General features: G+C 41.2%; 2 protein-coding genes across 18 annotated transcripts in view; one reads left to right on the top strand and one right to left on the bottom strand.

Annotated features, from left to right (window-relative positions):
- NMNAT2 (nicotinamide nucleotide adenylyltransferase 2) overlaps positions 1-13,498 on the bottom strand; it is a 227,022-nt gene extending 213,524 nt beyond the window's left edge. For 2 of the 6 annotated variants that reach the window (XM_012444373.2, XM_064370491.1), the window contains exons 1-2: positions 10,705-10,793; positions 10,242-10,367 (exon numbers count right to left, since the gene is read on the bottom strand). The gene's annotated coding sequence lies outside the window, so the exon portion shown is untranslated. Of the gene's footprint in view, positions 1-10,241; positions 10,368-10,704; positions 10,794-11,040; positions 11,144-12,235; positions 12,322-12,477; positions 12,566-13,413 lie in introns of those variants that run through there. The other 4 variants (XM_012444374.3, XM_064370490.1, XM_012444377.3 and 1 more) reach the window with 4 other exon arrangements.
- SMG7 (SMG7 nonsense mediated mRNA decay factor) overlaps positions 13,074-22,199 on the top strand; it is an 81,670-nt gene continuing 72,544 nt past the window's right edge. For all 12 annotated transcript variants that reach the window (XM_012444357.3, XM_012444362.3, XM_012444360.3 and 9 more), the window contains exon 1: positions 13,074-13,218. Coding sequence is in view for 4 of the 12 variants with exons in the window: in XM_012444359.3 (XP_012299782.2) it covers positions 13,190-13,218 (29 nt within the window). In the remaining 8 variants the exon portion in view is untranslated. The remainder of the gene's footprint in view (positions 13,219-22,199) is intronic.

Genomic DNA, 22,199 nt, shown 5'->3' on the forward strand with positions numbered 1-22,199 from the left:
AAAATAAAAAAATTAGCTGGGTGTGGTAATGTGTACCTGTGGTCCCAGCTACTCAGGAGGCTGAGGTGGGAAGATTGCTTGAACCCAGGAGATCAAGGATGCAATGAGCCATGATCACACCAATGCACTGCACTCCATCCTGGCAACACAGTGAGACCCTGTCTCAAAAAAAAAAAAAGAGGTTAAAGTGGTAGAAAAGAAAAAGATTTTTAATATTATTAAATTAAAGGTAAAAGATAGTTTGGGTAAAGAAAACATGATTAGTATTACCAAATGGGCATGGTGGCTCATGCCAGTAATCCCAGCACTTTGGGAGGCCGAGGTAGGCAGATCACTTGAGGTCAGGAGTTTGAGACAAGCCTGGCCAACATGGTTAAACCTTGTCTTTACTAAATTAAAAAAAAAAAAAAAAAAAAAAAAAATGAGCTGGGCGTGGTGGCATGTGCCTGTAATCCCAGCTATTTGGGAGGCTGAGGCAGGAGAATTGCTTGAACCCTGGAGGCAGAGGTTGCAGTGAGCTCAGATTGCGCCACTGCACTCCAGCCTGGGTGACTGAGCAAGACTCCATCTCAAAAAAAAAGAGAGAAAATAAAAATTTATAAGAGATTATTTGATTTAGTTCAAAGGTTCCTGGCTACCTATCTGAAGCTTACGTGAGGGGTAAAAGAAGACTTTCTGCAGAATAAATAGTAGTTTACAACAACTGTCTGGACTACATTGGTTTGTTTTGTTTTAGATGGTATTTTCACCTGTACTAAAATGGGTGAAAGTAGAGTGACATTTCACCTTATACCCAAAGTCCAAATTCAAATGATACACTCTGTTTTGGAGAATATTGACATTTATTTATTTATTTACTTATTTATGAAATAGGGTCTGGCTCTGTTGTTCAGGCTGGAGTGCAGCAGAACAATCTTGGTTCACAGCAACCTCCGTCTCCTAGGCTCAAGGGATTCTCTCACCTCAGCCTCCTGAGTAGCTTGTTCTACAGGCATGCACCACCATGCCCAGCTAATTTTTTGTTGTTGTTGTTGTTTTGTTTTTTGGTAAAGATGGAGTTTTGCCATGTTGCCCAGGCTGGTCTCGAACTCCTGGGCTCAAGCAACTGGAGAATATTGGTCTTTTAAATGGCAATATGAAGTTCCTCAGGATGTATAGCTTCTTGAACTGGATCTTAAATGGAATCATTTTCAACTGTCACAGATTTTAGGCAGCAAAACTAGGGATGCCCCACTCAGAATTTAGAGATTGCTGAGTCTGGAGGTATATATTAGAGGTGACAGAGTCCCTTTTCTTGCTTTTAAGACAAATTGGGAATCTAGCCTCTTCTTAAAATCTCCCATGGAAGGAGGGGTGTGGTGGCTCATGCCTGTAATCCCAGCACTTCGGGAGGCCAAGGCGGGAGGATCACAAGGTCAGGAGATCGAGACCATCCTTGCCAACATGGTGAAACCCTGTCTCTATTAAAATACAAAAAAAAGTAGCCAGACGTGGTGGCAGGCTCTTGTAATCCCAGCTTGTAATCCTCAGGAGGCTGAGGCAGGGGAATCACTTGAGCCCGGGCAGTGGATGATGCCATGAGCTGAGATCGTGCCACTGCACTATAGCCTGGGTGACAGAGCAAGACTCTATCTCAAAAAAAAAAAAAAAAATTATCCCGTGGAAAACAGATTCTAATAGATGGGTGTCTGACAACTATTGCTACCATGAGGCAATGTGTTTCTTTGCTCATCTATCTCTTCTTTCTCTTCTTCCAGATTTCATGGTTTTTTTTCTTTCTCTCTTCCCCTATTCTTTCTTCTTTCTTTATTCAGTTCTCCTGCCTCTTTTACTTTCTTACCCACAGAAAGGAAAAAAAATTAAAATGAAAAAGCAAAAGGGAAGTTCCTGACTGGCCACATTCCAGAGAACTGAGGAAATGCAAGTTATTACGTAACTGGGAGGGGCTGGTGACATGACTTAGAGTTGAAGGAGGAAGAGAAGAGAATTATAAAGGTAAGAAAAGGCAAAATGGCAAATAAAGGTATAACTTTAGACTTTCATTACTTAAAAAAATTTTCTGTGAATTCCATGCAGGGCATGCCATCTTTCTCAGGCTGTGATGGTTCCCAGAGGTAGATCCAAAAATTACCAAAGATGCATTTTGGTCAGTAATGGTATATTAAAAAATTATCATCCTTATCAATTTTTGCTCATACATAAGTATTAGTGCCTGATATTGCATTAGAGCCATGGGAATTGCCTGCAAAAAGGGTTGTTTTTTTTTTTCAATCATCAGTTGGGAAAAGCTATTACATTTATCTTTTTTTTTTTTTTTTTTTTTTTCATTTAGACAGAGTCACTCTGTTGCCCAGGATGGAAAGCAGTGGCGCAATCTCAGCTCACTGCAACCTCCATGTCCCAGATTCAAGCAATTCTCCTGCCTCAGCCTCCCAAGTAGCTGGGATTACAGGCATGTGCCACCATGCCTGGCTAATTTTTGTGTTTTCAGTAGAGAGAGGGTTTTGCCATGTTGGCCAGGCTGTGGTCTCAAACTCCTGGCCTCACGTGATCCACCTGCTTTGGCCTCCTAAAGTGCTGTGACTACAGGTGTGAACCACTGTGCCCAGCCCTACACTTATCTTTAATCTGCCTCCTTTTCAACTTCCAAAGTTGCTTTCAGGCTCCTGTAATCTAGAAGTTCAGTCATTCTTTGAAAATAATGCAAACCACCACTACAACAATAACAATAATAAACTCAACTTTGCTTTATGGTTGGCAGGAAATGTTGAAAAATGTATAAAATTAAAGCCAACCATAAGTAGTCTGCTTCAGAAATAACTGCTATTAACATTTTATTATATTTATGACCATTTTCTATGTAATTCTATTTCATAGTTGCCCTTTACATATACAGTTTTGTATCTTTCAGGCATAACATTTTTTTAATGGTTTTCCATCACTTTTCTGGCATGATGAGCTGTCTGTATTCCTTTTCCTGCTGGGAAATAGAATGCAAATGGGTAAACTCTGCAAAATCTCATTCTGAAGGAATTTACAGTTGACTGAGACACTTATGTGGATTATCTGATTGCAACTCTGTAATTGATCTCAGGTGGAATGGTTCCAAAGACCTCTACCACAGCATTTATTACTCTATAATATGACTTCCCTTTTACTTAACTCTCTTTTACTTAACTCCCTTTTACTTAACTCTCTTTTAAACTTTAAGCTCTGAGAGCAAGACATTATCGTTCATCATTGGCACCCCAATGACTAGTATATGACCTGATACAATGAAAATTCTATTTATGAAAACTGAATGAAAGACTGAATACATTACTAAATACTAAAATTCTAGAGGATCCACAACTCATAGAACTTCTCCACACTAGCAGGATACACCATGAATACGATTCCCAGAAGTAAAGTTTTAGTTTCAATATAGATTTGTCTTGAAAAAGCAGAGAAATACAGGAATTGATCATTATCAATTGAAAATTCTCTATAGATACTAAACTCAACTGTACCTAACATTCCTGTAGTGCTTTCATGCTAAAATTTAGCTATTCCTTAAATACTTAGAGGAAATTAATTTCAGTTTCTTTCTATAGCTGGTAACGTTCTGTAACATCTAGGTCACTGCAGCCTGTATTTTGGAAATGTTGGGATTCCAATTATTTGGCATGCCCTCTGGTCCTGGTCTTACCACAGGGACATTATTAAAGAACTAAAACTTCCCCTCCCACATGGTGGGAGCTCCCTGCAGGATTTTCCCCTCTGGAATCCCCTTCCACACTCTTCGTGGAAGCCTTTCTCCTCTTCTCCTTTCCTTCTCTTTTCTCTACCTAAATAAAATCACCTATATGCAACAACAACAACAAAAAAGAACTAAAACTGGTGGGGTACAGTGATTCACACCTGTAATCCCAGCACTTTGGGAGGTTGAAGCAGGTGGATCACTTGAGCCCAGGACTTCAAAACCAGCCTGAGAAACATGATGAAACCCCATTTCTACTAAAAATACAAAAATTAGCCAGCCATGGGGGCATGTGCCTGTAGCCCCAGCTACTCAGGAGGTTGAGGTGGGAAAATGGCTTGAGCCTGGCAGGTGGAGGCTGTAGTGAGCTGTGATTGTACCACTGCACTACAGCCTGGTGACAGAGTGAGACCTTGTCTCAAAACAACAACAAAACGACAACAACAAACAAACTAAAACCGTGCATGTCCTCTTGGACAAAGAACTGGATGACTTGGACGACCATAATGGGAACATAATAGCAAATAGGTTGAAAGAGAGCGAGAGTAAGACAGCATGCAAGCCATAGCCATCCCAGAGGTGTTAGTTTGAAAGAGGGCAGGGGAAAGCATGAGCAGCTGGCTTTGCTCCATAGGAGCCTCCTTATTCTCTTTAGCTTTGAACCAGATCTTGGCTCTCATTTCATTCAAATATAAGACAGCTAATAAACTGAGATGTCCTTCATAAATAGATGAAAGAATTTATACTGGTCAGTTACGGTGGCTCACACCTGTAATCCCAGCACTTTGGGAGGCTGAGGTGGGAGGATCACTTGAGGTCAGCAGTTCACAACCAGCCTGGGTGACATAGTGAGACCTCAAAAAAAAAAAAAAAAATTAGCTGGGTATGGTTGTGCATGCCGATAATCCTAGCTACTTGTGAGGCTGAGATGGGAGAATCTGTTGCACCCAGGAGGTTGAGGCTGCAGTGAGCTTGATCACACCATTGTACTCCAGCCTGGGCAACAGGGTGAGGGTGACCCTGTTGAAAAGAAAGAAAAGGAAGGGAAGGAAAGGAAGGGAAGGGGAGGTAGAAAGAGAGAGAAAGGAAAGAAAGAGAGAAAGAAAGAAAGAAGAAAAGGAGAGAGAATAAGAAAGAAGGAAAGAAAGAGAAAAAAAGAGAGAGAGAGAAGAAAGAAAATATAAGAAAAGTCGTATGATAAAACTGGTCATATAGTTTTGAGGCAATATGCTGTGTACCTCCCTCTCTACAAAGGCAATTCTACAGCATTTTGTGTTGTTAAAGACACATTTAACCTACATTAATTAGAATGTGTATGAAGTTCTTATTCCCCTTATTTATATACAGTAAGAGCAGTAACATTTGTTGAGTGTCTACTAAGTGTCAGGCTGTTTACATATGTTACATGCCTCATTTAATTGAATTCAGAACCTGCCTCCTCCATAAACATAATTTAATTATCACACTTACTTTGAAATTGGATATATCCCTTTCCTTAAAATACTACAAACAGTTTATTTAGCCCTATCCCATTATAGACAAAAAATTTAACAATAATAATGCTAGAATTTATAAACACTTTTCTGGTGAGAAATAGAGACCACTGAGCTTTCCATTCTACACCCTGATCCAATTTTCTTTCTGAAATTTTAAAGGTAATGTTCTGTATGATATTCTTAATAAGAATATTAAGAAAGGCTGATAGCCTCTTGTCTCTTTTGCCATCCTTCCCTAGCACCGTCTCCTGCCACATAATGAAAGAATTAACTGCTTTACCTAATCTCAGATTAAAAAAACATAAAGTTAAATAAAAATAATTTGGACGTTGAAGCCTGTCTTTTCTTCATTGAAGTCTGAGACTTTGTTGTGAGATAACTGATGCGTTATCCTTCATCTTACAAGTATGCCCTTTATTCATTGCTTAAATATTTCATTTAATTAAAACTTTAATCTTGTTAAATGTAATAGCAATTTCAATTACCCAGATTAGTTGAAGGCCCAATAAAATTCTTTTCTTACTGCTTTGGGATTACTTCTAAAGAACACATGGTCCTTTTTTTTTTTTTTTTTTTTTTTTTTTAGAGATGGGGGATCTCACTATGTTGCCCAGACTGGTCTCAAACTCCTGGGCTCAAACAATCCTCCACCTCAGCCTCCCAAAGTGCTAAGATTACACGTGTGAGCCACTGTGCCAGCTCCCAAATTTCTATTAATTTGTTTTTTGTTTTTAATTCCTTGACTTAATGAACATTTATAGAGTATTCCTTGTATCTGGTGTTCTGCAAGGGGAGTGATAATACAAGAGTAAGCAAAATAGGCACAGCATCTACTATTACAGAACTTACAATTGGAGGTAACAGACATTAAACAATGATTTACAAGTATAAATGATTTACAAATGGCATGAAAAAGAAGGGAAGAGTGCTATGGGAACATCTAATCAGTTTGGCCAACTTAGCCTGATGTTTGGGGGCTGGGGAGTAGACAAAGCGTATTCAAAGAAGTTCAGGTTTAGGCTTGAAGCATAGGAAGACAGAGGAGTCGTCTGTGGAGAAGAATTACCCAGATAGAGGGAACAACTTATGTAAAGGCTCTGAGAAGAAAGGAACACTGCCTATTCAAGGACTTAACAGAAGGTCACTATAGCTAGAGTGGTGACACCAGGGTGTAGGGAGGGATGTCAGTGAAAAGGCAGGCAGAGACCAGAACACAAGTCATCCTAAGGATTGGAAACTTTATCCTAAGGGTAATGGAAAGGCAAAGGAGACTTAAAGCCAGGTGAAAAAAACTTTATAAAAAGCTTAACGTAGCTAAAATGTGGAATATATGTACACATTAATCTACTATTTAATTTGTTCCAGAATGTGTTCTTACATCTTAATCCAATAATATTAAGATTTTTTTTAAAGATGGAATCTTGCTATGTTGCCCAGGCTGGCCCCAAACTTGTGGGCTCAAATGATCCTCCTGCCTCAGCCTCCTGAGTAGCTGAGATTATAGGCAACTGCCACTGTGGCAGGCTAATTTTAAGAATTTTTACAAATATGACTGGATGATGTGGCTCATCTGTAATCCCATTAGTTTGGGAAGCTGAGGCAGGAAGACTGTTTGAGCCCAGGAGTTTAAGACCAGCTTAGGCAACATAAGGAGACCTCTGTGTTTCCAAAAAAAAAAAAAAAAATTAGCTGGGCATGGTGAGGCCAGCCTGTAGTACCAGTTACTCAAAAGGCTGAGGCGGGAGGATTACTTGAGCCCAGGAGGTTAAGGCTGCAGTGAGCTATGATCATGCCACTATACTCCAGCCTGGGCAACAGAGCGAGACCCTGTCTCAAAAAAAGAAGAAGAACAAGAAGAAGAAGGAAGAAAGAGGAAGAAGGAAGAAGAAGGAGGAAGAAGGAGGAGGAGGAGGAGGAGGAGGAGGAGGAGGAACAATTACTTTTACAAATACGGGACAAACTATCCAGGTTTTTGATATGTAAAAGTTTTCCGAGAATAGAAAAGACCCTGGGATTATTAAGCACAACATAAAAGTGTTTGGATACATGTTCTTATTATGCCTTGAAGTGATGGATCTAAGTCTTAAGTTTCATTGCTTTTCATCTTTATCACATTTTAACTTGAATTGCAAATGAAATTGGCACAATAATAATGTCAGAGAAAGGAGGAAGGTGTGTGTTAGTCTGTTTTCACACCACTATAAATATACTATCCGAGACTGGGTAATTTATAAGCAAAGGAGGTTTAATTGACTCACAGTTCTGCATGGTTGGGGAGGCCTCAGGAAACTTAAAACCATGGTGGAAGGGGAAATAGGCACCTTCTTCATGAAGCAGAAGGAGAGGGATGAACGAAGGAGGAACTTCCAAACACTTATAAAACCATAAGATCTCGTGAGAACTCACTCATTATCATGAGAACAGTACGGGGGAAACCACCCCCATGATCCAATCACCTCCCTCCCTCAACATGCAGGAATTACAGGTCCCTCCTTCAACATGTGGGGATTACAAATTGAGATGAGATTTGGGCAGGGACACAGCCAAACCATATCAGTGTGTGCACATGTATATGCATATACATGTTTCCCATGGTTTTGAAGAACAGATTTATGACAATGAATATCAGTATCACATTCTTTCCTCCAAAATAGTATCTACCTGATAAAAGGAAAGTAGAAACTAGAAAATATTAAAAGATTATGTTACTTTAGTCGGGTGTTTTAAGAAAAATATATGGCAACTTCTGGGTAACTCTATAGACTTTGACATGAAATATGTTGCTGTTAGATTAGGGACCCCAATATGATTTCAGTAAGTACTGTGCTTGGGGTAGTAAAGAGATTCATGAATACTAAAGCCTTCTGCCAATAAAATAAGAGAGGCTAGAGTTTTTATTTTGGTTTTTCAATACTTTTCAGTCTTCCCCATGAGCATCTCTTCTTGTCTTCTCCAGATTGTCTGTGTCCATTAAATCAGCAGATAGGAATTTTAGGTGTGGTAATTTCTCAGAGGTATTTGCTTATTGGGAGTTTTGGGGAAACCTTGAAGATAATAAGGTTTCCCTTAGTAAATATTAGGAGAATGGAGAAGTGAAGGGAGAGAGAGAGAGCTCTTAATATTATTCCCCAAGTGTCACCTGACTACCTCTCAAATCAGAAATTTCTTTTCTTCAATCTTGGACTGCAATGCTTCCTGACTATTCTTCAGGCTAAACGACTCCCTCTTTGGAGTGAATGACTACACATACAATTGGCAAACTGTTTGAAAAAGGCTACTGACCCTTGATCTAAGAAATCTTGAGCAACAGGAGACCTGAATTTAAATATCAATTTGTATCTGACTCACTATTTGAAGAGAATAAATCACTCATTTGATTGAATCAGACTCTATGGTCTGAGGTGTGGTGCTGACTAGCTTCGCTCACATCATGTACTGAGTATGCAATTGATAATAAATGTGTTTATACTTTGATGAGAATGATTGATCAAGTTCCTAATTGTGCATGGGATTTAGAAACATTCAGAATATGTAGGCTAAATATTAAAATAAATTAAGGCTCGTTATGATGTAATGGAACAGGCTATTATTGCAAATAGGGTGGAGGCCTGCTGTGTATTGTCAGGTTACCAAAGCTCTGGGTAAATTTGGTAAGAGTGTTAAGAGTAGCTTCTCAGCAAGTACTCAGTGTTTGATTGAAAAGAGGCCATTCTATTTACTTGGACAGAAGTGTGGTTATATTAGGCTGTTTTATGTGATAAAAGGTTTTTGAAAAGTTTTATATCTCTAGCATCTGACTCATAATGTCCGGATAATGTGTTCTTTTCTGTAATCAGAGTCATGAATAAAGAAATCTATCTTCTAGCACTGGATGACAATAGATTTGAAGGTGAGTTCAGACCTATAGTATTATAGACAAAGACTAGATTGAGAGCTGGGTACAGTGACTCACACATAAAATCCCAGCTATTTGTGAGGCTGAGGCGGGAGGACTGCTTGTGGTTAGGGGTTAGAGATCAGACTGGGCAATACAGTGAGACTGTATCTCTATTAAAAAATAAAAGACTAGAGTATTCTTATTAAAAAAAAAATGTTATGCTGTAGTAGTTCTATTTTACTCATTTTAGCTTGATATAAAAGAGCAAAAGGGGATGGGCATGGTGGCTCACACCTGTAGTCCCAGCACTTTCGGAGGCCGAGGCAAGTCAGATCACTTGAAGTTAGGAGTTCGAGACCAGCCCAGCCAACATGCTAAACCTTGTTTCTACTGAAAATACAAAAATTAGCTGGGCATGGCAGCACGTGCCTGTAGTCCCAGCTACTTGGGAGGCTGAGGCACAAGAATTGCCTGAACTCAGGAGACAGAGGTTGCAATGAGCTGAAATTGTGCCACTGCACTCCAAAATTTAAAAAAAAAAAAAAAAAAGCAAAGGGGTATGTCACCGTTAAAGGTCACAGGAAGCCTATAACAGGAAATGTTTCCTTCGGTCAAAGAGCAAACTGAAGTTCAGATACTAAGATGGCAGAGTTGGAATGCATACTCAGGTCTCTTAGCTCATGATCTTTCCATGAAATCACTTAGCCAGAAAGCCAAAAACTTAAAACCTGGTAGGATTAAAGTAAGTAAGGAAGCTTCTCTTTAATTTCTTTTGGTTTAGATGTAATTTTATATCTGCAGGGGAAAAAGGTGAACAATATCTATTGCAGAAAGACGTCTGTATTCTACAAGTTTGTTGATTGGGGCAAGTAGACATAGATGAAATAGGAAAATGTCTATTAAACAGTATATAAATAGAACGTAATAATATTTCTGAGTCCTATTGATTTTTGAAAGTAATTTTAATATTAGGTATCAACAGTCTAATCTCTAAAATATAAATGCTACTATTCTCTTTAGTTAGCTATATTGTAAAGCTATTGAAGAGGCTTATAAAATTCTTAGGAAAGCTGCTATAAAACACAGAGTTTATTATTTCTTACCTCATGTGTTCCTACTTTGTTCTTACCTCAATTACGGTATCCCTTATATCGTATCCTAATCGTTGCTCTGAAATCTCTACCAGCAAGTGGGTTCGTTCAAGACTGGGACCAGGTCTCTTTCATTGTGGTTTCCATCATAACCTGGACAGTGTCTGAAATATAATAAGCACTCAGTAAATGTTTATGGAATAAATAAACCAGCAAACCGTAACAAAAGGATTCATCTTTCTGATCCGTTTCTCTATTTCCAAAATGAGAGGACAGTAGTAATATTTTCCTAGATTGCTTATCAGGAACCGATCATATCTGTTCATATACTCTCTACTGGAGATATGTGCCACAGACATAAATGGCTATTACCATGATTAGTAAGGGGGTAATTATTACAATTTTTATTCTCATTGAAATCTTAAAAAAATCTAATTATTATACTATCACACTGGTCTTTAAGTTAAAAAAAAAGAGAGAGAAAAAAGAAAAATATCTAACCAATAAATTTTAGGAAAGAAATGTAGGCTATTTGAGGTAATAGGTAGTAGGACTCTCTATCCCTGGGCGCTCAGGGTAGAAGGAAAAGCAGAACCCCACCGCGGAGATGAGAATAATCCCTCACTAGGTGGCTCTCTTTCCCGTGAGTGGGTGGCGCCTCGGTGCCGGGCGGGTGATTGGGGGCATTGTACTGCCGCAAGCGCCGCGCGTCACGCCGCATCATACCAGGCGCTGGCAACATGAGGGGCATAGTCCACTTTCTATTTCGTTAATGACAATCTGTCCTTGGAATTTATTTCAAAGCAGGTTCTACTTTCGTTTCCGCTAAACTTATACCTGATGTTTCAAATGAACATTGGCATAGTTGATTGGTGCAGGTCTCAGGGAAGGATCTTGAAAGTGCCTCTTCAGATGGCATGGAAAAAGACAGCAGGAATCATGTAGCCATACTAGACCAAACCAAATCAAAATAGCCCATTAAAATTCTGATTTTAACTATCCTATGAGGGCTGCATTCTTGGAAGGTTTTATACAGTGACATATCCTAAAGTACTTTGGGATAGCTGCTCAAATGACCACAATACGAACTGAAAATATAGCTTGTAAAATGTCACTTTCTTCAAGCCACGGATGATTAATTTTCCAGCTATTTCCCATACACTCCATATTATTATTGACTTCATTCTTTATTTCAGCTTTTTGGCCGGAAACCTGACAAAAAACAGTAAATATCCAAAAAGATTTGTTCTAAGAATGAAACTTCCTTTCCTAGACTCCTTTCATCAGACAGATGTATCTAGGGTTCTTCTTTATACTATTTTATCCAATGTTTTCCTCTCTCACCCAACGACATAGAATGACAAGTTTTAAAACACTGCAGACCCGTGAGAGGAGAAAGGCTGCAGAGGAGAGAGGAACTTGGAGGTCTGCCTTTAATAATCAAGCGAGATCCCCACTGTGGGGTGCCTATCAGAGTGATGGCGATAGTCAGTCTTGCTGCTCGTCCCCAGCTTAAATGATAGAAAACCACGTGTTAGCCTTCCAGCATGTGTTCCCACCCTCATCCTGGCCTCCCCGCCGCAGGCTCGCCAGGGCTAGGTCAAGAGGGAGTACGCGGGTGGGGTGGATTTGGGGGAGGGGTCGACCCGCCAGGAGAGGTCGGCTATCCCTGTTGGCAGGGGAGGTATCGTGGCTGTCGTGTGCCGCTCTCCTCCCTCAGGGTCCCCGTCCTGGCGGGATCCCGCCTCCCAGAGCCCAGTGCAGTTGTGGGGAAAACCCTTCGCCGTTCCTCGCCGCTTGACGCGGCCGCCTCGCCCTCCCGACTCCAGTCAGCCGCCCGCCAGCCTCAGGCCATGCATCTTCTTCGCAGGCCCAGCCCTCTCCACGCCTGGCTCTGAGAGGAAACTATGGAGGTGGTTCCCGCCCGCAGGCGGGTGGAAAAGCCCATGGTGAATGCCTCGGGGTGTCCCCCAAATTGCTGTGGGAAGTGGGAAGGGAGGAGTAAGTGGACTTCATCACCGGGGATAACTACCTCGATTCCCAACTTGGGGGAGGCCTTTAGATGGAAGAGATGCCAACGGGGAACCCCGGGCGGTTTCCTGGGAATCCATTCGCCAAGGGGAGGGTCACCCTGTCCGCACACATCGGTTACTATGACAATACAACCACAGCCTCCAGTTGCCATGGCAGCTGCCTAACCAATCCGATTGGTTTCCTTTCTCTTCCTCTTCGGGCCCCACCCTATCCCCTCTAACAGTCTCCCAGCGTGCTTGCGGAGGGGCTGCAGAGAAGAGGAGGGGGTCCTTCGAGTCACTGTCTACGCGCGAAGGAAGACAAGAGTCGAGGGACTGCCGGGCGGAACTGTAGGAGGAACGGGAGGCGTTTCCGGCGGGGAGGAGTGAAAGCGTGCAAAAAGGAAGAGGGAAATCGTCTGGAGTGCTAAGAAGGGGGAAGACTTTGAGTGTAACTCCCGGTTCTTTTGGGTTCGATGTTCTTGGTGAGGTTGGGATTGCCCTCTTGTGCGGGAGGAGAGAGAACTGGATTGGCAGGAAGCCAGCAAGCGCCACCAGCAGGTCGCTAAGAAGACGCACAGGCGCCACACAGCTCGTTGATCCCAAAAGGGAGCGCTACAGAGAGGCGGAAATCACCGGGAGGGACAGGCGCTGCTGAAATATCGCGAGAGGGACCCCCTCCTCCTCGCCGCTGACTTCCTTCCTCTGCTTCTCCTCTTCCCCCGCCCCCTCCCTTCACCCTCCCCCTCCTCTCCGGTCGGAGTGTCCCTGCGCCCCACGGGCCGGAGCAGCAGCGACAGCAGCTTTCCCCGCTCCCTCCCCCTCGCCTCATTCACCCCCACCCCCCCGCCGTGCGAGGAGGAGCCGGAGGAGAGGAAGATGGCGGCGGCCGCCAGCACCCGCGGTGTCGCGGGGCCGCTCCGAGGAGCCTGAGAGACCCACGGAGGCTTCGCGGGAAGACGCGGCGGCGGAGGATGAGCCTGCAGAGCGCGCAGTACCTCCGGTGAGTGCCAAGGCCGGCCCGGTACGTAGGGGGAGCGGGCCGAGGGTTGGAGCATGGAGCAGCAGACACCGAGGTGGTAAGTCCGGGGTGGCGGGGGAGTTGCTGCGTCCTCTCCTCTCCGGGCAGGGCGGCTGGGGCTGCAAGGGGACCTGTGGGAGGAAGCGGAACGGGTATCGGTGCGTAACCCCCACCGACCTGGCTGAGCTCTGGAGAAGCCGGCCTGTCCCGGTACGCGGAGGGAGGTTGGGGAAGCGTGAGAATGTCTGTGCGCGCGCGCCCGTGGTCTCGGGCTCGTTAGCGAGGGGTGGAGAGAAACGTCCGGGGAGGCGGCGGCGACCCCGAGTGGAGGTGGGCGTAGAGGAGTCTGATCCCTGTGGCGGGGGACTCGTGGTGTGGCGTGGGATTGGTTGGACGATGCTTGAGTAGGGGACGGGGAGGAATTCTACACACCTGGAGTGTTGGGGCTGGGGAACCGAGGAAGGCAGACAGAACGAGAGAGAGACCGCAGGAAACTGGAGCTTGTTCTTCACTCTCGGGTTGGGAGTATTGAGGAATAATGTCATCTGTAGTTAATTGGCGGTGTAGGGAGGGAATGAAGAAGGGGAATAGATGGGGAAGTGAGGAAAGAGGGAGGCAATGTGGACAAGGTTGAGTTTTCCAGAAGAAACGGGGTTAGAATCAGTGTAGTTGGAAGATACCATTCTGAGAGTCGTGTGTATTCTTTAAGAGTGGTATAAGGAGCTTGTATGTCAGAGGTAGAGTAACACATGGATATAGTGTGTGTGTATGTGAGATGTGTGTCTGGGTGGGGGGAGGGCAGCGATTGATGCACATTTCAGGAAGATGATGCAGATAGGTTGGAACTTAGTACATGATGGCGAGAACATATTGAATGGAAGGACACCGGCTTTTATGCAGCCAGAAAGGTTTCATGGACGCTGAGTAAGAGCTTAGAAGCAGAGGTAAAGAGGGTCAAAAATCTTGATAACAGAGAAAAGTAAGGTTATTAGAGCCTGAAATTAATTGGGGAGTGACTACTGCTTAGAAAAGGGGAAGACTTTAAAATTGGTCGTTTTTGTCATTCAGGAACAGAACTAAGAAAGGCAGGCCTTTTGGAAAGATTAAAAAAAAAAATTGTTTCATACCTTGCGGAGGAAGGAGTTGGATGAGGTGGAAGTCTGAAATAAGTGGAAAAGTCACTTTAGCTGTTTAGTGAAGTGAAAGTATTGATGTGTGTGGATCCCTGTATGTATATTTCAAGAGGTGTGTAGTTACACGATACATAGGGTGGCCATTATAATTTTTAAAATAGTAAAGTTTTATTAAGCAAGATAGGGGGAGGAGAGAATTATGAGATATTTGGACTATGCTTGAATGCCTGATTTTAACACAACATATATTCCCAGTGATCATAGGACAGATGGAATGATGCCTGTAATTTGAGGCCCTATTTTCTTCAAAGGAATACTCGAAAGGAATATTTTTTCAAATATTCCTTTGTTGTTTAATATATCAAATAAATACAGCTATGACAAAGATCTATTGTAGGTGATATAGAGAGATACAGAAACCATCAGGGTGCTGATTAGTCTTAAGGAATTTGCAGTTGAGTATCTATTAGGCAAGTAAGTTAATAACAGCACAGAGTGTAAGTATCATAAAAGATACCAAGTGTTTTGAGTCCAAAGGCAGGAGATCACCTGAGCAATGGGAGGGAATCAGGAAAGACTTCCTTTGTTCATTTGCTCATTCGTGTACTCATGATTCATTAGTTGTTTTGTTGATCACCTTTATGGGAGGCATTGTACCAACATCTGAGAACAGAAAAATAAAACTCCACCCTCCTTTTACTGAGCTTACAGTTTGTTAGACTTCAAGAAAGTGGCATTTAGGATATTGTTCATCCTTAATATTCGTTTTAGCAGATGTGGATTGAGAATAGGGGAATTCCAAATGGAAGGAAACTGAGCAGAGTTATGTAGATAGGGAAGTTGAGGGAAGGGAGATGTTCAGTCCAGGTAGATGAGAAGGTAGGGTGATACAGCTGGGAAAGCTTAGATAGAATTGTGGGGATTATCAAGTTTGACCCTTTCCTTTTACACATGAGGAAAGTAAGCCCAAAGAAGGTAAAATTGTTGAGGGTCATATAGCTGGTATGTGGAAATTAACTCAAATGTAGATCTTCTAACTTCAGCTGTAGTACATACACTGCATGTCAGTGTTCATCTGTTCTTTCCACAAATACAATTGAGAACATACTATATTCTAGCGTTGAGGGTACACTGGTGAACAAAAGCGTGAACATGGGAGGATATATTATAGTAGAAGCACACAGTCAGTAAACATAGCAGTTAAATATATATCAGGTGGTCCCAAGCACTAGGAAGAGAATAAGTAAGACAGAGATATACTGTTCTATCTGGACAAGGTGGTCAGGGAAATCCTAACTGATAAGGTAACCACATTTAAGAGGATCCTGTCGTGTTTTGTCGTTTATAGTAAAAATGGCTAGACAATGGAGAATCTGAGATGATTTGTTAGAATTAATATGTTCATAGCTATGTGTTAGGAAAATGACTGTTTGTGTGATGTAGTGGTGGATAACAGAGAAAAGTAAGGTTGTTAGAGCCTGAGATTAATTGGGAGTGACTACTGCTTAGAGAAGGGGAAGACTTTATTTAAAACTGTGTTTTTTTTGTAAGATTCTATCCCTTACAAAAGGTTCCCTTCGGGGCTTAGGTCCCAAATAAGGTAGTGGCAGAGGATCTATAAAGTTATGGAAAGCAAAATGTCAGAGTGGTGGTACTTTTAATGGGAAGATCAGTGGACTTTGAGAGGATTCTTGTTAATGTACCTTATATTTATAAGTTGACATGGTAGGGAAGACTTTTCTTTAGGTGTGGAATCAGTGATAGCTTGAGATGAACTTAGTTCTTTGAAGAAGGGAGAAAAGAAAAAATTTGAATACAATGATATTTTTCAGCTAAAATTGAACAAGCAAAATGGGGGAGGCATAGGTCCTGGTGTCCCTTAAAGATTCCTGGAGCCGGCCGGGCGCAGTGGCTCACGCCTGTAATCCCAGCACTTTGGGAGGCCGAGGCAGGTGGATCACGAGGTCAAGAGATTGAGACCATCCTGGTCAACTTGGTGAAACCTCGTCTCTACTAAAAATACAAAAAATTAGCTGGGCATGGTGGTGCATGCCTGTAATCCCAGCTACTCAGGAGACTGAGGCAGGAGAATTGCCTGAACCCGGGAGGCGGAGGTTGCAGTGAGCCGAGATCACGCCATTGCACTCCAGCATGGGTAACAAGAGCGAAACTCCGTCTCAAAAAAAAAAAAAAAAAAAAAAATTCCTGGAGCCAGTCTTGTCTCAATATTATACATTTGTCCTAAGTAAGTTAAAGCAAGTATTAGAAGTCTGAGACCTAGGTGATGGTGGTGGGAATCATAAATAAAGGCTTGCGCCAGTCTGAATTTCCCTCTTTCTCTTTTAGATAATCATTCCATTTAAAGTCTGCAGTGGGGACACTAGAGAATGTCTTTAGGGAAGCATTATGTTCACTTTCTTTGAAAATAGAACTGTTGGTTTTTATAGACACCTCAGGGAGGATGCGGAGTATTGCTGAATGGATGTGGTTGTCGGGGTATAGCAGTTGTTTCTCGTGACCTTGGCTTTAAGAATTTTCTTGCCTACCTTTGTCAGTGGTGGAAGATCATGACTGGGCAATTTTTAATCTGCATAGCTACAGATCCTGCCTCATGTAGATGAAAATTAGTTTTGTCTCAGCTGAATTTTAATTTGTTAAAGTAAATGAGCTAGGATATCTGACATTGAAATGATGGGGTGGTGGGAAACCAAGGAGCAAGACAGCTGTTTCAAAAGGGTCAGAAATGAAGATATAAGGTAAGAAGCGTCAGTAAGACCAATAAAGAGAGAATTCAGCATCAGGGGAACTGAATTAGTCTCAAGTTGTAAAAAATAGAGCAGAGATGAAAGGAAGAAAAGCTATCCTCTGTGTGGGGAAAGGTGATGATATTCCGGCAGGAAAGGATAATGAAATTTTTTGTTTGTTGAAAGGTAAGTATCTTTTTAATACACTGACAAGACTTACATGTGAATCAGTTAAGTTGAAAATACTTTCTTATGTTTTATAGAAATAACAAATGGTCTTAAATATGGGTGTTCTAGGCTGAATCACACTAGAAATTACTCAAATTGAAGGAAAATTCAGAGTATTTTCTCTTGATTTATGACAGAATGAAAGATTTTTAAAGACTTTGACACCTCTGTTGAATAAAAGAAAAGGGTGTATTGAATATAGTTCATTTGGTGATGGTAGGAGAAGATGAGGATAGGCTGTAGGTGAGGTATAATATCATGCTTTAAAAGAATGGCATTTTGAAAAAAGAAAAATGGAAATTAACATATCAAAGTTGGAAAAGCAGGAGTGGGAGAAGTGTTAAAGTACCAGACAGAGAAGATATCAAAGTTGTTTTGGAAGATGAGAAAGAATAATCATAGCCATAGGGAATCCCAGTCAAACAGGCCAAATCCTGTTATAAAAGGTGGCACAGATGCCACCGAATGACATCTGCTGCCGTTGTGGGAGGCACTGTTCGTACTCTGTATTCCCTTCAACTTTCCTCCTGACCCTCCTTCACTATTCTCTTTTGTCTTTAATTTCTTCCTATGCTGTGGATGTTTCAGTGAGATCCACTTGAAGTTGATTCCTACTGTTAGACTCCTTTACAGGAAAGGTCCAGAAAGTATCTGTTTTGTCGGGGGGCGGGGTGTATTTTTTTTTTTTTTTTTTGGTATGATATATCTGTAGTGAAGAGGCTGCATTTCAGTGACTCACTTGTCAGAAACTTTGTTACTAATATGATAGCCACAGGGTTGTTTTCTAAGCCAATAGGAAAATGGTTGTCATTTAAATAGGAATTAAAATACCAATATGGTATAAAATAAAAATGTATTACTATAAATCTTGGAACAGAGAGAGATAGTGGGGATAAGGCTGGATAAAGTAGCAAGCTGAGCCTTATCCTATCCTGGGGAGAGGAACAGAGAAGATAGTGGGAGTATTGGGAGGAACATATAACTAAATAGGATGGGCTCGAGGTTCTAGAAGAATCTAGTAATGCTAGATCAGGTTGTCACTGTATCCTGAAGCTTCTAGAAGTCTTAGAGCACATGCTGATTTTAATCCATGTGGTCCTTGAAATCTTCTTCCTCTGTCCTATCCCCTTCCTTTCCACCAAGTACATCCTTTACAGAATGTAAAGTAGCTTTTGTCTCAAAATATCAGCCAAATGTGGTGAAATTATTTGAACGAATGGCTTCTCTTTATGCTTATAAGTCTTTGTTATGACAGTGTTAATAGCATATTACCTGCTTGGATATTGTCTGAATAAATTACTTTGGCAGTTAATTTCTGCTTCCCTTGTGGTTTCATTTGGATTCAAAATGTATACTTCCTGTCCTATCTTACGTTTCATTTCTTTGCTTTCTAATAGCTACGATCTTGTGCCTTCATGGTAGAAGAAGCAGTTGCTGAGTTTGTTGTTGTTGTTTTTAATGATGTGTTACAGTAAGATCTGGACCCACTAGTATTACAAGTTTCCCATAAGGCAGTTTTACAGTGGAGAGTGGTTCAGACTTTAAAAGGGCTCGTGTGTTTTATACTTGAGAAAAATTGTTTGCTGCCTCCAGCTAGTGTTTCAGATTTTTGTATTAGTGTTATGAATTAGTTAGTGCCTGAAAGTTTAGATGGGTTAGTTTAACCGAACTTGTGTAGAGAGTAAATTATAAAATATATGTCTTGTAGATAGTAGATTATTCATCTGTGTGTAGGTCTGTTGGCCATTATATATTGCCATTAAAGTTTTGCAATCAAGCTGTATTCTAATTTAGTTGTTGTATTGTTATGAATAGACTTATCAGCTGTCTGAGAGATTGTAACTAAGCATTTACAAGGAAATATTAGGGTGGAATTTTGGCAAATATGTCACACGATAAATGAGAGCTTGAAACCAGCTCCTTTTTTGTTAGTATGTAAGTGGAGCTACTTGGGAACGTTGTTTTTACTCTCCCTTAGACCCAATTCTTAGTCAGTGGAAAGAGGAGGTGATTCTATTAATTGTCTTAAGAATATTTTAGGAATCTCAAGTAGACTGTGTGGCAACTTTGGGTTTTTTTCTTGTCTGCTACATTTACAACAGGGTTTCCCAGCCTTGGCACTTACTGATTTTTTGGGCCAGATAATTCTTTGTTGTGGGGGATTGTTGTGAGCATTGTTCAGCAGTATCCCTGGCCTCTACCCATTAAATGCCAGTATCTTCCCTTGCAGTTGTGACAATCAGAATTGTCTGCACATTGCCAGATATTCCCTGGATTGTAAATTCAACCCCAGTTGAGAACCACTGATTGAGAAAATATATGTAGGAAAGATGTATATGTACTGCATAGGTTCATTTTCTTGTTTTCTCCTCTAAGCCACAGATTATTTCTTTAGATTTTCTTTTCAGCTGTCTTTTAGGTAGTAATCGGCTAGTTACCATGGACAGACATTATCCATAAACACTTGTACATATTTTAATTTCTTAAGTCTGTGCTCTGTTTTACTGGCAATTATTGAATACTTACTGTGTAGAGCACAATAACCAGGGTTTTGCCTTTGGCAAATTAAAAGAAAGACATTTAAGTAGCTATAATAGTAGGTCAGAGGTACTGTATAAGTATAGGCAAGAAGTTTATTCCAGCAGAGGTGGAGATGGGGTGAAGAGGGTGTCTTTGAGGAGGTAAGATTTGGTTTGGATACTGAAAGATGGATGGCACCATAAAAAGTGGATATTGGGCAAATCACCATTTTAGGCAGGAAGGAAACAACTCATGTCTCCTTTATTCCAAAGAAATTTTTTAAAAATTTATTTCACTCATTTAATACTTGGCATTAGTTAGTATTCTGACCACATCTAAGTTTTTCTTAGGTAACATAGGTTTATGGACAGAGAAGTGGTGATGTGGGAGTGATAGTTTAAAGATTTGGTCACTGCTTTAGACCTCAAAAAGGGAAAAGGAATTTGGTCAGGCAGGTTCCTACAGAATCCCTTCCTTTAACTATGCTCTTAAATATTTACCATCCTTCAGGACCTTTCTTCAGTTGTTTGGCTCTCTTCTTTTAGTCTCTTAAATTATTCCCTTTACTGGTCTTAACCTTCTGTGAACCAATCGTAATTTTCTCTTAAAAGACCTTCCTGTTTTGATTTTCCTTTAAGCTCTATCCTTCTTTACCTTTGTTTTATGGCTAAGCATTTCAAGTTTGCCCTAATTGTGTTTTTCCTTTAGTTACTGTCTACTTTTCCTTGATCCCTTGCCATCTAGCCATTTTTTTCCTAGTAAATTTTTGGAATTGACATTTCCAAAGGTGCCAAAGACCTTACAGTGGCCAAATTCATTCACTGATGATTGTTTTCCTTTCTCTCACACTCACACTTTTGTTTTCCTTCCTCTTTGTGCCCCCCTCTCTCCTATCTATCCTTCCATCCATTCTACCAATAAACATTCAGTTTGGACCATGCTATATCCCAGGTCCCTGGGGATAAGAAGAGAGTATGTCCTCAAGTAGTTTTACTGGGCATGCAAGTAAGTACTCAATTACCAAATAGTTCATACTGGCAGTGATACATACACAGGCCTTATGGAGTGTTCTGAGCTCTGGCTGTTGTGTTTAGCATCAAGATTCTATAATTCTGATTACATTGCCCATTCTTTCGAAAAATTCTTCTGTTACTTTACCTGCGGTTCTTCCTGCAAGTATCAAGAAGAAAGCATTGATTTGGGGCTTTAAGCACCACCCGCTACTTTCCATGTGCGCTAAAAACTTAACATTTCTTGGTCTTGATTTCTTTATTTGTAAAACGGAACATCAGTCTCCTAAAATTGCTGTCAGCGTTAAAATAACAAAAGTTTACATGTGTTTAACAAATTCTTGTTCTTTTTCAGGTTCCCTACCACCTGTCCCCCTGCCAGTTAGTCTTTGCATTGCTTCTATATTAATAGTCTTGAAAGGTATTTGTATATGGCTTTCACTTCCTTAAACTCCTTAATCTGGTATTGTTGGCCTTCCATAAAATGACCTGCACCTACCTCTGCCTCAGGATATCTTTTTACTCCTTGATAGAAACCAACTACCTTAGCCAGAGTGATCTCATTGTTTTTTAATCATGGCATACCCATTCCTGCTTAAATCTCTCTTCCCATGTCATTTCCCCTGTGGGAAGTGCCATTCTGTACTAGCTTAGCTTCAGCTTCACCTTCTTCTGTGAAGATTTCATTTCTACTGTGGTGATTTCTGCATTCTTTGGACTTTGTAGCATCGCCTGTATCTTAGTCATTTGGTACTTCCAATTTCTTTATTTTGTAATGATCTTTTGTTTGTTTGAGATAGAGTCTCGCTTTGTCGCCAGGCTGGAGTGCAGTGGTGCAATCTCGGCTCACTGCAACCTCCTCCTCCCTGGTTCGAGCGATTCTCCTGTCTCAGCCTCCTGAGTAGCTGGAATTACAGGCATGTGCCACCATGTCCAGCTCATTTTGTATTTTTAGTAGAGGCGGGGTTTCACCATGTTGGCCCGGATGGTCTCCATCTCCTGACCTCATGAACCACCATGCCTGGCCAATGATCTTTTTTATGTGTGACTTATCTCTGCAGCTAGACTGAGTATGGTTGAGACCATGTCTCAGCATCTTTTAAATATACAGTGTACATAATTGGTATAAAATTGTCATGATTTTGTTTTGTTTTCGCAAAACATTTAGGAATACTTACCGTGTGCCAGTGCTAGGCTCTGAGAATATAAAAATGAACCAGTGCTTGCTCTTTAGGATAGTGACTCCTGAGGGAGACGGATGTGGCACAGATATTTCAATATAATGTGGTAAATACAGTGTCAAATGTTTTCAAGGAATTCCATGAGTG

The sequence above is a fragment of the Aotus nancymaae genome, unplaced genomic scaffold (genome assembly GCF_030222135.1).
Source record: "Aotus nancymaae isolate 86718 unplaced genomic scaffold, 86718_ANA_hifiasm-v0.15.2.pri h1tg000108l, whole genome shotgun sequence".
Taxonomy (NCBI): Eukaryota; Metazoa; Chordata; class Mammalia; order Primates; family Aotidae; genus Aotus; species Aotus nancymaae.